Source organism: Triticum urartu, chromosome 7A, assembly GCF_056163025.1.
Source record: "Triticum urartu cultivar PI428250 chromosome 7A, HENAU_Tu73, whole genome shotgun sequence".
In the NCBI taxonomy this organism is placed as follows: Eukaryota; Viridiplantae; Streptophyta; class Magnoliopsida; order Poales; family Poaceae; genus Triticum; species Triticum urartu.
Window position 1 is genome coordinate 253,739,517 of NC_141879.1, and position 15,541 is coordinate 253,755,057.

The 15,541-nt window shown below is 47.4% G+C and overlaps 4 protein-coding genes across 5 annotated transcripts; 3 read left to right on the forward strand and 1 right to left on the reverse strand.

Moving 5' to 3' along the window:
• Nucleotides 1–229: 229 nt before the first annotated feature.
• Nucleotides 230–7,949, forward strand: ISA1 (isoamylase 1). 2 transcript variants are annotated; one of them, XM_048682968.2, is made up of 18 exons: nt 232–729; nt 829–1,011; nt 1,102–1,194; nt 1,504–1,656; nt 1,897–1,973; nt 2,460–2,601; nt 2,673–2,780; nt 3,017–3,102; nt 3,337–3,408; nt 3,481–3,607; nt 3,835–3,921; nt 5,268–5,360; nt 5,887–6,045; nt 6,717–6,800; nt 7,011–7,091; nt 7,174–7,253; nt 7,387–7,504; nt 7,594–7,949. In XM_048682968.2, the coding sequence occupies exons 1-18, from the start codon at nt 358–360 to the stop codon at nt 7,849–7,851; spliced, it is 2,373 nt and encodes a 790-aa protein (XP_048538925.1). In that variant the 5' UTR covers nt 232–357; the 3' UTR covers nt 7,852–7,949. The 2 variants fall into 2 exon arrangements, with proteins under 2 accessions (XP_087393630.1, XP_048538925.1); XM_087537504.1 differs by lacking the exon at nt 6,717–6,800 and having other exon boundaries at nt 230–729.
• Nucleotides 7,899–8,841, reverse strand: LOC125518008 (chaperone protein dnaJ-like protein). The gene is made up of 3 exons (XM_048682970.2): nt 8,612–8,841; nt 8,365–8,499; nt 7,899–8,268 (listed from the first exon to the last, which is right to left on the reverse strand). The coding sequence occupies exons 1-3, from the start codon at nt 8,816–8,818 to the stop codon at nt 8,197–8,199; spliced, it is 414 nt and encodes a 137-aa protein (XP_048538927.1). The 5' UTR covers nt 8,819–8,841; the 3' UTR covers nt 7,899–8,196.
• On the forward strand, nt 8,815–10,533 carry LOC125518007 (Nucleotide-diphospho-sugar transferases superfamily protein). The gene has a single exon (XM_048682969.2). It carries the CDS (start codon nt 9,072–9,074, stop codon nt 10,071–10,073), a length of 1,002 nt encoding a protein of 333 aa, XP_048538926.1. The 5' UTR covers nt 8,815–9,071; the 3' UTR covers nt 10,074–10,533.
• Nucleotides 10,534–12,512: 1,979 nt separating this feature from the next.
• LOC125518706 (uncharacterized) lies at nt 12,513–14,867 on the forward strand. Its single transcript, XM_048683534.2, has 3 exons — nt 12,513–13,029; nt 13,178–13,475; nt 14,033–14,867. Exons 1-3 carry the CDS (start codon nt 12,830–12,832, stop codon nt 14,606–14,608), a joined length of 1,074 nt encoding a protein of 357 aa, XP_048539491.2. The 5' UTR covers nt 12,513–12,829; the 3' UTR covers nt 14,609–14,867.
• Nucleotides 14,868–15,541: the final 674 nt, after the last annotated feature.

Consider the following 15,541-nt stretch of genomic DNA (forward strand, 5'->3'; position numbering starts at 1 on the left):
TTCTCCCTGCAACCGGGCCTCACGGAAAACCCGTGCCAGCGGACCCACCCCATGCTAGCACGGCACGGCACCCGCAGCGGCCGGTCCAAATGGACGGTGAGAGCCGCAACGCGACACGCCCGGCACTGTCAGCAAAGCGAGAGCGCGCGCACGGCGCACGCACGCTCGGACGAACGGACGGTGCGATCGATCCCTCCCCCCTCACTCAACCACAGTAGTACCCTGCCACACTATCGCGCACGCACTTGAGTCACGCCTCCCACGAAGAACCAACAGGAGGCGCGGATCCCACCGATAAATAACCCCGCCTCGCCGCTCCTCCCCAAAATCAATCACCGATCGCTCGGGGTTCCCGGCATGACGATGATGGCCATGGCCAAGGCGCCCTGCCTCTGCGCGCGCCCGTCCCTCGCCGCGCGCACGAGGCGGCCGGGGCCAGGGCCGGCGCCGCGCCTGCGACGGTGGCGGCCCAATGCGACGGCGGGGAAGGGGGTCGGCGAGGTCTGCGCCGCGGTTGTCGAGGTGGCGACGAAGGCCGAGGATGAGGGGGAGGAGGACGAGCCGGTGGCGGAGGACAGGTACGCGCTCGGCGGCGCGTGCAGGGTGCTCGCCGGAATGCCCACGCCGCTGGGCGCCACCGCGCTCGCCGGCGGGGTCAATTTCGCCGTCTACTCCGGCGGAGCCACAGCCGCGGCGCTCTGCCTCTTCACGCCAGAAGATCTCAAGGCGGTGGGGTTGCCTCCCGAGTAGAGTTCATCAGCTTTGCGTGCGCCGCCCGCCCCCTTTTTGGCCTGCGATTTGAGTTTTGTATCGGGGGAAATGCTGCAGGATAGGGTGACGGAGGAGGTTCCCCTTGACCCCCTGATGAATCGGACTGGGAACGTATGGCATGTCTTCATCGAAGGCGAGCTGCAGGACATGCTTTACGGGTACAGGTTCGACGGCACCTTTGCTCCTCACTGCGGGCACTACCTTGATGTTTCCAATGTCGTGGTGGATCCTTATGCTAAGGTGATCATACATTAGCTTTACCTGCATCTTGGTATTTACAGTAGAAATTGTTACGCGGACGCTTATTTGCTGCCTTTTGTGTTGCTCTAGGCAGTGATAAGCCGAGGGGAGTATGGCGTTCCGGCGCGTGGTAACAATTGCTGGCCTCAGATGGCTGGCATGATCCCTCTTCCATATAGCACGGTATGCTTGATTGCTGAAAATATAGGCTGCATTTGTTTCTCTCTTTTCTCATATTTTTCTCCTGTCTTCCACTTGTACTACATTGCCTCAGACAGTCATGATCAAAGAGAGCAGTGTCATTAGACATTTGTAGTTGTCTGCTGACTTTGACGAAAACTTGTAATTTACTGTTGTTAAAGGTCCTTGGATCATATTTGTTTTAATAATATTATGTTTGCAAGTGGAAGTGAAGTGAAATTGCATCTAGTATTTGTTGTTGTTGTCTTAGTCGCTTAATTGGACATGCAGTAAAAAGGTTTGCATCTGCAGTTTGATTGGGAAGGCGACCTACCTCTAAGATATCCTCAAAAGGACCTGGTAATATATGAGATGCACTTGCGTGGATTCACGAAGCATGATTCAAGCAATGTAGAACATCCGGGTACTTTCATTGGGGCTGTGTCGAAGCTTGACTATTTGAAGGTACAGTTGTACTTGCTGACTACATAGGATAATTTTTAAAGAAAGCTACATAGTTAGCCAGAATTTGGGTTATTACAAAAACTACTGCATACTATAGCAGTTACATGCTCATTATTGATAAGATGCTCACACACATCTTATTTGGATTTAATACCCAATTCTGTAATCATGACTGAATATGTTTTCCCAGATCTGCTTATGAATTCCGTATCATTTAATATTGGACTGTTCCCTCTACAGGAGCTTGGAGTTAATTGTATTGAGTTAATGCCCTGCCATGAGTTCAACGAGCTGGAGTACTCAACCTCTTCTTCCAAGTAAGGACTTAAATTTAGTATTAGCCTGCCAGCACTGTTTGAGTGAGAGTTCATACACATTTTGTGCCTGCATAACTGATATTTGTTCAAACTATTTTTTTAGCAGTCACTCAACAGTTTTACATCCTAGCTATTATATATATATATGATTGATACCTGCTACTGCTAATGATGTTAATATTTCGCAAGTACCTAAGCTAGATTTTTCTCCATGAGACATCAATCCATAATTGAAACTGGTCACAACAGTTGAATAGTTGATAGCTGAAAATGAAATCCAGCATGCTATTGTCTTGCCATCTCCAGACTTGCTAACATGAATTTTGTCTGCCTACCTATCATTTGTACCAACATTTCCAATTGCCCTCGCATTATTCGTGTGTAGAATGCATATGTGTTTTAACATGATTATTGTTGGCTATATTTCTCTTTGGAAACACAACCAATCTATCACCGTTTTGTATAAACTGCTTGTTTTCTTATCAGGATGAACTTTTGGGGATATTCTACCATAAACTTCTTTTCACCAATGACGAGATACACATCAGGCGGGATAAAAAACTGTGGGCGTGATGCCATAAATGAGTTCAAAACTTTTGTAAGAGAGGCTCACAAACGGGGAATTGAGGTAAGCAAGTCATACGAGTTAGTTGCTCCTTTTGAACTTATCAATTTGATGCTAAGACATGTTACTGTTAGGTGATCCTGGATGTTGTCTTCAACCATACAGCTGAGGGTAATGAGAATGGTCCAATATTATCATTTAGGGGGGTCGATAATACTACATACTATATGCTTGCACCCAAGGTGAGAGATCTTTCTTGCTGCGTAATTGTTCTTTCATAGATGTGAGTGAGCTTTCAAACCAGCCTCACTGCATTGCACTGTAGCAGGGGTAAGACTAGGTTCCTATAATTCCTCCCCAGACCCCACCTTGTGGTGGAGCTTCTATGCACTGGGTCTGTCCTTCTGTCCTTTATAGATGTATAGAGTATAGATGTGTTATGTAGTAGTTCTTTTTCAAGGGGATTTTGTTCATGCAGGGAGAGTTTTATAACTATTCTGGCTGTGGGAATACCTTCAACTGTAATCATCCTGTGGTTCGTCAATTCATTGTAGATTGTTTAAGGTACAGATATACATTTTACTTCTAGAACTACTTTTCATTTCTTTCGCTGCTTGTCATTTTGATATGATTAATTTGCAAGCTTGTGGGGTAAATCTTTTGGTCAGCATATTGTATCTTTAAATGTCACCTAATGTCTTGGTGCTTATAGATTTGGCATCTTCAAATTCTTTTTCTCCAATGAAAAGGGAAAAATCTACTGTATGTCTGGTCAACTAATTTACTTTTGTTTTGCAGATACTGGGTGACGGAAATGCATGTTGATGGTTTTCGTTTTGATCTTGCATCCATAATGACCAGAGGTTCCAGGTATTTTATATTTATTGTTTGTTTGCGTGTTGCCTTTTCAGAAGATTCTTAAAAGAATGTTTCTTTTACAAGTCTGTGGGATCCAGTTAACGTGTATGGAGCTCCAATAGAAGGTGACATGATCACAACAGGGACACCTCTTGTTACTCCACCACTTATTGACATGATCAGCAATGACCCAATTCTTGGAGGCGTCAAGGTACCTGTTTCATCCAACACCTGTTGTCTGTGTACATTCATTTGTTTTATTATGGTAATGATCGATTTCCCAATGTTGATAAGGAAACAAAATGCAAGTAGCTCTCTTTATATGCTTCTTGTGAGTTATGCTAAACATGTAGATACTAATATTTCAACTGTATATACTTGACGTATTATTGCTTCCTTGGGAGGCTCTCTTATTCATTTCCCCCGTTGCAATTATAGCTCGTTGCTGAAGCATGGGATGCAGGAGGCCTCTATCAAGTAGGTCAATTCCCTCACTGGAATGTTTGGTCTGAGTGGAATGGGAAGGTAAGATACCTGTTAAAAGTTTGATTTGCAAAGTCAACGGTTGTTCATTGGCAAATACTGATAGAAATATAACTTATATTTGCGACATATATAGATAAAGCAAAATAATACGCATTCCACCTGAACTTCAAAGGGGCACGCAGAATTGTCCCGCATCTGTCTACAAGAATGATAACACATGAGCTGAATAGTGAAGTACTACTATTTGTCAAATGTCTGAATGAACGCACTAACTCTTGTGAGTGTTAACCGAGCAAGAAATATTTGAGTTTTCTGCAAGAAATTGTTCATGTTGTGCTGTATTATACTCCCTCCGTCCGAAATTAGTTCTCGGAGAAATGGATGTATCTAGAGTTCTAGGCATATTTTAGTTCTAGATACATCCATTTTTATCCATTTCTGCGACAAATAATTCCGGACGGAGGGAGTATCATTTAACAAATATAATTCCCATGAATAAGCATAGAAGACGATATTGCTTTTTGACTTGCAACACCTAAGGCCCTTCCCAATGATCCACCTTGTACATGTGCTAAGCTTGCCATGTAGGCGAAAAATCTGATGTGGCAAGACAATTAAGAGGAGAGAGATGGGTTTGGTGACCCCAGGAAGAACCAATGCCAACCGCGTGAACCTAGGCAAAACATTTAAATGAAGGAAGAGAATTCATGAGAGAGTTTAGTAGCTAAGTCATTAAATGAAGTGAGCTTGGCTACAACAAGTTAAGCACCTATGCATTGGAGACTATAGTTGCTAAACTATTTAATGTGCTTAGCACCTCACCTAAGCACCTGTGCATTGGAAGAGGTCTAGCTTCATTGTTTTCTCCTAGGATTTTGGGTGTTTGAAAGCTGGGTGATATTTAATTTACCTTTACCTTTATTTGTAGCTTGATTTGAGGGTGCGGCAAAGGTTTTCGCTTAGTAGTTACTCCCTCCGTCCCATAATATAAGAACGTTTTACAAGCTAAAACAGATTGTAAAGCGATCTTATATTATGAGACGGAGGGAGTATTTTGTTAGTTATTATAGTTTATATATATACTCCTCATTAGGGCACTTCTGGACTGGTTTCATAGAAAATAATGGAATGATCACGAATTCTGGGTGACTGGCCAATAATTATTGACAACACTGTTGCGCATTTGGTTTTTATCAGGGAATGGAAATTGAAATCAGTAAGAAACATTACAATATTAAGCTTGTATATGCTAATGCTGGTGGATCTTTAAGAGGGAACATATGATTGTGTGCATCCATCTTCAACTAAACAAATATGTTGCACATCTGCCACATCACTTACTAGCTATTTCATCCAAGTGCTAACTTGTGTGGTTGTTTCCTCAGTACCGGGACATTGTGCGTCAATTCATTAAAGGCACTGATGGATTTGCTGGTGGTTTTGCCGAATGTCTTTGTGGAAGTCCACACCTATACCAGGTAAGTTGTGGCAATACTTGTAAATGGGTTGAGTGAATGTCACCTGGATTCTTTATATATACCACATGATGATACACATGTTAATATATAACGATTATAGTGTCTGCATATGCATTCGGCCAAGAAGTGTAAGTGTATAACACTAGTGCTATATATAGGTTTTAACACCCAACTTGCCAATGAAGCACATAGTGCTTTCTAGTTATCTTATTTATTTGTCCAGTGAATAATCCACTGAAAAATGCCAGCCATGTCATTTTTTAGGGGGTGAGAAGAAACTATATTGATTTTTCCCCCTAAAAAAGCCATCTCAGATTTCATAGGTAACTTGCTTTTCTGTAAAGAAATGAAAATGACTTCATACTTTCTGTTGGTGCTAACTTAGCTCCATGTATATTTGTCAGATGAATGCCAAATTTAATTTGTCGGATAATTTGATCTGTTATTCACAAATTTCTATTTGGTTTCTCTAGAAATCAAACCAGTAACTTGTTATTGGCACTGCGATTTCTTATTGATTAACCAGGCAGGAGGAAGGAAACCTTGGCACAGTATCAACTTTGTATGTGCACACGATGGATTTACACTGGCTGATTTGGTAACATATAATAACAAGTACAATTTACCAAATGGGGAGAACAACAGAGATGGAGAAAATCACAATCTTAGCTGGAATTGTGGGGAGGTAATTCTGAACTCCTCTTTTTTTCTTTTTTTTTTTTTGAAATTTTCATGCTTTACATAATAGTCGAATGGCTGACAAATGTCGTTGCATGGTTCTCTCTCTGCGTAAACCGTTGAGGCAGTAAGAGTTTCCCTACAAGATCTCTTTATTCGTATAATTATATTTTCTAGAGAAAGGTTGCCTTCAATTTTGTGCACGTGGCAGTACAGGAATTGTGGTTAAACATTGATACAGGCTGACCATCGTTACTAATAGGGGGAAACAATAAGCACATTCTTTTTAATACCAAAGGCATCACCCTGGTTCCATTTCCAACGAAATCACAGTATCCGAACTATAAGTTTTACAAGTATGCGGAGATAGAAATGAAGTATCAACCCGGCAGAAACAGTTGTTTCAGGCGTAAAGAGAAAAGGAAACGATATGCTCTATTACATCAACCTTTTAGCATTTAGGGACGACCAGCATCATCCCATCTTCAATCAACTGGAGCGAGGTCACCTCCAATCTTCTCAGCAGCCTCAGAGTGGTGACCTCCTAAGCAAGTGCATCAGCATCCATCATCTGCTGTTTACCTTGCAGCAGACCCCTGCCGTGCAAAATTTGTGCAATTGCATAGAAGCTTTAGAATCATGTGGAACATGCACTTACATTTCATGTGAACAATATAGGAAGGAGAATTCGCAAGATTGTCTGTCAAAAGATTGAGGAAGAGGCAGATGCGCAATTTCTTTGTTTGTCTCATGGTTTCTCAAGTAAGACTTATATCTGATCTCCTCAATTTTTGAGATTGCCTGTTTTTCACAATGGCATATGTTGTCAAGTGAAACATCCAATCCCAATATTAATAGAGCCAACATGAAGGGATTGCTTATCTGAGATATCTGCCAAAGTTAAATTCTTAGATTTACCTTCTTCAGTATTTCAGACCTTCTAATTGTTTTCAATTTTTTTTCAATTGTTAGGGAGTTCCAATGTTTTATATGGGCGATGAGTATGGCCACACAAAAGGGGGCAACAACAATACATACTGCCATGATTCTTATGTCAGTACAATTTTGTCACATATTGTTGTTCTAAGTAACTATCTTCAAATCTTTGCATTCATCCGTCATGGTTCTTCTGTAGGTCAATTATTTTCGCTGGGATAAAAAAGAACAATACTCTGACTTGCACAGATTCTGCTGCCTCATGACCAAATTCCGCAAGTAAGTATTCCGTTGAATAATTTCTGTGTAGAACCACTGAAGGTGCCTCCAAACACTAAGCAAGCAATGGTCAATTTCACACCCTAATCAAGTTGGTGTTGTCTATTTGTGTATTTGATCTGCTGCACTGTAGGGAGTGCGAGGGTCTTGGCCTTGAGGATTTTCCAACGGCCGAACGGCTGCAGTGGCATGGTCATCAGCCTGGGAAGCCTGATTGGTCTGAGAATAGCCGATTCGTTGCCTTTTCCATGGTACACATATAGTTCTGACACTTTTTAACTCAAAAGTAAATTATGGAGAGTTTTAGAAGTAACAAATATCTTTATGTATCTCACCACAGAAAGATGAAAGACAGGGCGAGATCTATGTGGCCTTCAACACCAGCCACTTACCGGCCGTTGTTGAGCTCCCGGAGCGCACAGGGCGCCGGTGGGAACCGGTGGTGGACACAGGCAAGCCAGCACCATACGACTTCCTCACTGACGACTTACCTGATCGCGCTCTCACCATACACCAGTTCTCTCATTTCCTCAACTCCAACCTCTACCCCATGCTCAGCTACTCATCGGTCATCCTAGTATTGCGCCCTGATGTTTGAGAGGCGGATATACAGTAAATAATATGTATATATGTAGTCCTTTGGCGTATTATCAGTGTGCACAATTGCTCTATTGCCAATGATCTATTCGATCCACAGATACATGTGCAAACTGCAAAGTTCCTGGTAATCAGAGAAGTTTTTCCTGATGACCAAGCTGCTATAACATTCATTGACAATGGAGCAAAAACAAAATGCACAGAGCATGCTCTTCTGTCAGTGACACTGAAGGAAGACGAACGGTCCACACTGCAGTCAGCAGGGCAGCATACGGAAGGTAGAAGAAGCAGCAAAACGATCAGAAGATCTCCAGCTCGATCTGCTTGCTGTGCATGCCTGTGTCGATCATGATTCGGTGCTTTCTGGATATGTGATGCATCTGTAGACCCTGCATCTCTGGCACAAGATGTACCCGGCCTGCAACAACAATAACAAGGGACGCCGGTTGGTCGTCGGCGCCGGAGCTGAAGCAGAGGATGGAAATTAAGGTAGGAGAAATAAGAGAGAACTCACGGCCTTGCAGGTCGGGCAGCGGCGGTAGATCCGGGGGCTGCTCTCGGACTTGACGTTGTTCTTCTTCCCCTTGCAGAAGTCGCACAGCAGCCACCCTGTGCCGCCGCACCCTTCTTCGCACTCTACACCTTCTTCCTTGGGACAACAGCGCAGACGGCAGGTGAGAATTGTTAGCTTGCAGGATCAGGTGCATAACTTGAACTCTTCAGATGGTCATGGATCACTGCGAGGGTTGAGAGATGCTAACCTCCATGTCCATGTCCGCCTCCACCTCCGGCGGGGCCGCCTCTGCCGCCGCGGCCACGGCGACCTCCCTGCGGACGGACACGCAGCCGATCCTCCTCGGCTGCCAAGACAGGGACACGATCGACGCCAATGCCTGGGACGGCAGCGGCGGCGATGGGTGGTGGCACCAACCGTGCAGGCTCGTCGCGCTGCACCACTGCACAGCCATTTCTCTTCCTTGCCCAGCCTCGCCTCACCACCGCACCCTTCGGATAAAATCGCGAGGGAAAGGAAGGGACAGGATCCCGCCTCTGACATCCCGGCCCCACGCAGGTCCACCTCGGCCAGATCACTACCGCCACGAGTCAAACCGCAAAGCCTGACATCTGGGCCCGCGCAGAATCTTCGTTCGCTCGCTGCTTCTAGTACAAGTCGCCTCAAGTCAACACTCTTCGCGAGATCTCGCCGCCGCGTCGTCCTCCATGCCGTCGTCGTCGCACCACCACCACCATTGCCTTGTCCTCCTCCTCTTCGTCGTTGCGGTCACACTCTCCGCCGTCGCGGCACTCGGAGGAGTAGAAGAGGCGGCCTGCGACGCGTCGTCCCCGCATGAGGAGGACCTGCGGCCGGACCGGCTCACGGTGCTCCTGAGCGGCTACTCGGAGCGGCGGCTCCCGCTCCTCCGCCGCATCGCGGGAGCCTACGCCGCACACCCGCTCGTCCTCGCTGTCGTCGTGCTCTGGTGCAACCCCTCCACCCCGGACGACCGCCTCCTCCTCCCGCGCCTCCCGCCGGGGGTCTCCCTCCACCGCACCGCCTCGGCCTCCCTCAACTCCCGCTTCCTCCCGCACCCGTCCATCCGCACCGCCGCAGTGGCCGTCGCCGACGACGACGTCCTCCCCGACGCCGCCGCGATCTCCTTCGCGTTCGCCGCCTGGCAGCAGCGGGCCGGCCGCCCAGGCACCCTCGTCGGCTTCTTCCCGAGGTCCCACCACCTGGACCTCGCCCGCGGGAGGTGGGCGTACGCCGCGCCGCAGCCCGGCCGCTACTCCATGGTGCTCACCAAGTTCCTCGTCCTCGCCGTGGACCTCCTCCGGAAGTACTCCTGCTCCCCGGAGCTCGCCGCGGCGCGCGCCGTGGTGGACCGGGAGCGCAATTGCGAGGACATCCTCATGAACTTCGTGGCCGCCGAGGCGTCCGGGGAAGGGCCGGTGCTGGTGGAGGCCGGCAGTATCAGGGACTGGGGCGACCCGAGGAACGACGCCAACGCCGGAGCTGGCGTGGAGGCGATGAGGGCCGTGGGGCTGAGCTCGAGAGGCGGCGTGGGGCACTGGGAGAAGCGAGGGGAGTGCATCACGGAGTTTCACCGGCTGCTAGGGAGGATGCCGCTGCGGTACAGCTACGGGAAGGTGGTGGAGGCGGCCGTCGCCGAGCAGGGGCTGTGCAGCAAAGGCGGCCGTCTCGTCCGGTGCGACCAGGAGTAGCCTCACGGCGTAGCGTGGCATTGCTACCCTTCAGTGATGTGATCACTACACAATCTGACGGACTGTACGATGGTGCTGTAGTATAAACTGTGGTAGGATAACAATGTCGACGACATTCAGACTGTGCTAAAGTACTAAACAGTAAAACGCAGCTAGCTACGGCCTCGCACAGTGATTAGGTCTCTTAAGCTGTTTGTTTCACTGATGGGCGGACTAGATCACCCGGGTCATTCCGCGCCACTAGCTCGGCTTCCCGCTGCACGCCAGCTAGCAGGCCCACGTGACTGGGCTGTTGCTCCACAGAACAATCTGGGCATCTTCTTATGAATTGGGCCAACACCCACTATAGGCCGCCACAAGGAAAAGCTTTCGTTTAGTAGGCCTTGTCGCAAGCTTTTCACACGTATCCAATTTGCCGAGAGCAACTAGTTAACGAGCGCTCCTTCGGAAGCCTCGCAACGATCAGCGTCACTTGGCGCGCTCTCAGCCATTTGCCACGTGTCGCGTTCTGGACGCTCCCTTCAATTTTTTTTTTCGCACGTGTTTTCGGTTTTTTAAACGGTTTTTTTTCTGGTTTTTTTTTGACATTTTGGTTTTTCCTTGGTCTTTCTTAGCTTTTCGATCAAAAAAAATTTCAAATTTTTTTTTGCGTGAAAAAACGCGTTTTCTTTTTTTTTTCCTTTCACGAAAGTCACGATTTTTCTTCCGCGAGAGGCACGGTTGTGCTTTAGCAAGAGTCACGGCCGTGCCTTTCGAAAACGAAAAAAACGCGTTTTCTGTTTTTTTTTCTTTCGCGAGAGTCACGGTTTTGTTTTCGCGAGAGGCACGGTTGTACTTTCGCGAGTCACGGCCGTGCCTCTCGGAAAGGAAAAAACAAAACGCGTTTTTTGTTTTTTTTTTCTTTCGGGAGAGTCACGGTTTTGCTTCCGCGAGAGGCACGGTTGTGCTTTCGCGAAAGTCACGGCCGTGCCTCTCGGAACGGAAAAAAATACGCGTTTTCTATTTTTTTTCTTTCACGAGAGTCACGGTTTTGCTTTCGCGAGAGGCACGGTTGTGCTTTCGCGAGAGTCACGGCCGTGCCTCTCGGAAACGAAAAAAAACCGCATTTTCTGTTTTTTTTTTCTTCCACGAGTCACAGTTTTGCTTCCACGAGAGGCATGGTTGTGATTTCGCGAGAGGCACGGACGTGCCTCTTTCGGAAAGGGAAAAAACCATGCTCCCGGTCCGGTTTTTTCGCCCGGTTTTTTTCGTCCGGTTTTTTCGTGAAAAAAAAGTTCGTCAAAACCTATCAACATGGATCTAGTTTTGAAAATCTCGACGCGAGGAATCCAACGGTGAAAACGGTTCAAGATTTGGACTCGGGGTTTAAGAGATAAAACGTTTTGAATAAACGGATCTACAAAAAAAAGGGAAAATTCCCAGGTTGCGACAAATCGCGCACTGCATGTGCGCCACTTGTCGCGACTTGGGAAAGTGGAGTGCTCTTTGCAACAAGTACTCCTTAGTTAGTGATTTCGCAATTTGCCTAACCATACAGAAGATTGATGAGAAACTTCATGATGATAAAATTGACATAGTATCCTATTGATGTGACGCACGAAGTCATAGGCACATTGCATCGAAGCCGAGTAAAAAAACTCACAGAACTTGAAAAAGTAACCTACTTTGGGTCCATCCCAGCATTCTAATTTAATTTGTGAAGTGAACTTATAAAGTATGCCTTTTAATTATACATCATTTCTCGCAGAAAACAACATGTATTTCAACTTTGTAGTCAGGAAGAAGTTGACCGTCGATCAAAATATGAACTTATTAGGATGCTTACTTAAAGACTGCAAATAATTTTTTGCATGTTTGTTTCAAAAAATATTTTGCATGCCATATAGTATATCATCTACCTCATTGGTTTCACAAAGTATTTTTTTTCAATAAGTTATCCTTGCAATATAATGGTTTGCATCTTTAGCTTGTGATCCTCTTCACCATCATACATATTCTATATACTAGATTCATGAAAGTTGGCATAATGACATTTGTTTCCTTCTCCCCACCCACGACTATATCTCTCTAGGAGAGCATGATGCTACCGGCGCACTCAATCTTCTCTTCCACACTACTTCAGTGCAAACTGGTTAAATTTCTCTCCTTTGATAACTTAATGATATATTAGCCAATTTATGAAAAATGATTTCTCATGTTTTGTGTATTCACTTATTATGGGAAGTTCTTATCAATCTATCAAAAATTGACGGGTGCGGCAACACGCGCATTCATGATCTAGTCAAAACATTGTACTCTGACGGATCGTACCAATGTTGCGCTTTTACGTGTTCTGACAGAGAGCGAAATTCCTTGGTCGATTTGGAACCATGATGATAGGGATTTCTGTTTGAATTTGATTTGTAAGCACGTTTCCAGACGAGAGAGTTGTGAGCAAGGAGGCGGTTGCTGCGTCCCGTTGTGCCCCTAAATTGAAAACAGCCGTCCGATCACGATCGGGCGCCTGGTTTGGATGATGCTCTCCCCGCTCTCGCTTACAAAAGTTTGTCCCACTTCTCCCTACATCGCAGGTAGTGGGCGTTCGTGGGCGCCTGGCTGTCCATTTCCATTCTCCCCTTCTTCTGAACGCGCACGGCGAGTCGGCGAGAAGCAACAGACAGCAGCGAAGCGGAATCCCATTGAGCGCCGCGTGCGATTGGCATGGTCGCTGTGGCCGGCGGTGCGAGCGGCGGCGGCGGCGGAGGAGGAGGGCGACGATGCAGCCGCGCGGTGGCGGTGACCGGGCGGCCGTGAGGAAGGGGCCGTGGACGGCGGAGGAGGACGAGGTGCTGCACCAGCACGTCCGCGAGCACGGCCCCCGCGAGTGGAGCTCCATTCGATCCAAAGGCCTCCTCCCCCGCACCGGCAAGTCCTGCCGCCTCCGCTGGGTCAACAAGCTCCGCCCCGACCTCAAGACGTACGTAATCCGCCTCTCCTCTTCCGTTTTCCTCTGGCTGGCTCCGTGAAGCTTCCCTCGTCCTCCTCCCCGCTGCGCCGGGCTTCCGGTTTCCGATCAGCCCGCGGCGTACTGAAGGCAGGGCGCCGTGTTTTTGTTCCGTGTGAAGGGGGTGCAAGTTCTCGTCGGAGGAGGAGCGGGTGGTGATCGACCTGCAGGCGCAGTTCGGGAACAAGTGGGCGAGGATCGCGACGTACCTGCCCGGCAGGACGGACAACGACGTCAAAAACTTCTGGAGCACGCGGCAGAAGCGCCTCGCCAGGATCCTCCGGGCGCCGCTGCCCCGCAGGAGGTCAGCCTCAGCCGCCACCACCAAGCACAGCGGCAACGGCGGCGGCGGCGTAGGCGCTGCTTCGTCTTCTGCGGCGTCGAACTCTCAAGAGGCGGCAGCGGCACGCGCTTCCGAGGTGACCCTCTTCTCTTGCTTGCTTTCTCTGAAGAAAAACCGAGATGGATTTGTTGCTTCTGAACTGGACAGCGATCACCCTGTTTCTGAACCTGATTTTGTGCCTCTGTTTTTTCCTGAAATGATCGAACGACACCTGTTTTTGCTGAATTGGGCGACATGATTACACCTGTCTCCTCGTTGTTTTGGACGACAACAGTTCGACGCCAACTCTAATATACAAATTTGGGCATTAATTTTAGACTCACATCTTAGTAAAAGTTGACGAAATTACAAATTCAGATAGTCATATCTTAGTCGTCTTGTGTGCGTAGTGATCAAATTTTCTCCTAACAACGAGCGCAGCTACTAACTTCATTGCTGAAACTGACACTCTTCAGGTGGCAAAAGTTTTAAGAGTTCAAATACACACACATCCTAAAACAACATTTTCAATCCAGCATAATGTCTAGAAGAAATACATGTGCTTTTTTTCCCATTCTCGAACCCAGTCATGCTGCCATTTTTTTGTGTGTAATCTGAGGCCTAAGTGTTGCACATTTCGCCCCTGTGTGGCAGGATCAGTACCCCTGCTTCGGCTTGATCCCCTTCCAACAGACGACGATGCACCAGCACCACGTCGGCGAGAGCAGCCAAGAACCACCACTCGCGGCTAACCAGTATGCAGGCGCGCCGTTCCCCGGAGCCGAATCCGTCCTGCCGTTTCCCCTCGGGTTCGCCGCCATGGACGTCGCGGCCGCGGGATGCAGCAGCTCGTACGGCGCCGCTTCGGAAGTTCACCAACCGCTGCCCTTCCTCTACGCCGCTGACCATGCGCCGATGGTTGATCCGGGAGGTCTCGTCTTCCACGGGAACGCACTGATCGACGGCGGCGTCGGCGTGGCTTACCTGGAGCCGAAATCGGAACCGGAGCATTACCTGGAGCCGAAACCGGAGCCGGAGCATTACCTGGAGCCGAAACCGGAGCAGCAGACGCCGCCCCGGTTCTTTGGGCTGGAGGAGGAAGTCGACGATTACGGCCTCGTCGCGCCGGTGCGGCGGGGCACGGCCGACGTGCTGTTCGGTGACCTGCCCCCGGAGATGATCGACTTCTTCGAGCTCCCGCCGCCTCCTTCGCCGTCCATTCGGCTGTAGAGTGTTATTGACCCACGCCGGACGCATGAGGCGCATCATGAGTCATGACTTGGCCATTATCGATGCTCTGTTCGGGGTGCACTCTAGCTCTGTTCGGAGTATGTTGTTTGATTGTATCCAAGGAATATGTGTTACTGTAGTTTTAGGGACAGGTCTTTCTGACAATCCGACTGGTTCGAAAATTAGACTTGATGTGCATCATTATCTTCTGGACTATGCTGTTGTGGCATTTCCTCTTTTTTTAGGGGTGTTGTGACATCTCCTGTGCGCAAAATTTTATATATAGAAAAAGGTCTAGTTCTGGTTTCTCAGTCTGAGATATGTGGCTACTCGACAATAAAAACTGTCAAGATTTAGCCATTTGGCATACTTAAGATGGTTTAATTGATGATGGTAGTTTTCAACAATTTATATAAAAGAATTGAGAAACAAAATACATAATTTCCCTTTTCATCGAGTAAAATATGTTTTCCTTTTTAGAGAAATCCGTTTTAGAACAAAATACACATTTTCCTCTTTTTTGGCCAAACAACATGAATTTATTGATTAACTGACCAAATTGTGTTTGGTCAAATAAACTTAAACTCACACATACAACAAAAATGATTGATAAAACTAGAAGTTGCATACAAGATTTGAAGTCGTTCGTCTCTAGCTCTTCTTTTTGCACCTTAATTAATAGTTGTTCAAGATTTGAGTGGAAAAAAGCAGAAGACCAAAGATGCACAAGCTAGACTAAGCTGTAATTGGATTTAAAGAGCCGCTTGTGTCACCCAGCCAAATAGATGAGAACCTAAGACCATTGAACGCACTATGGCCAAGGACTGACAGGAGGCTACCGACTAACTGATTAATGGCCATGCCGTCTAAGAAGAACTTTGTGAGCACAAAAGAGTGAAGCATGAAAACCACTACCTTGACCAAACTTGACAC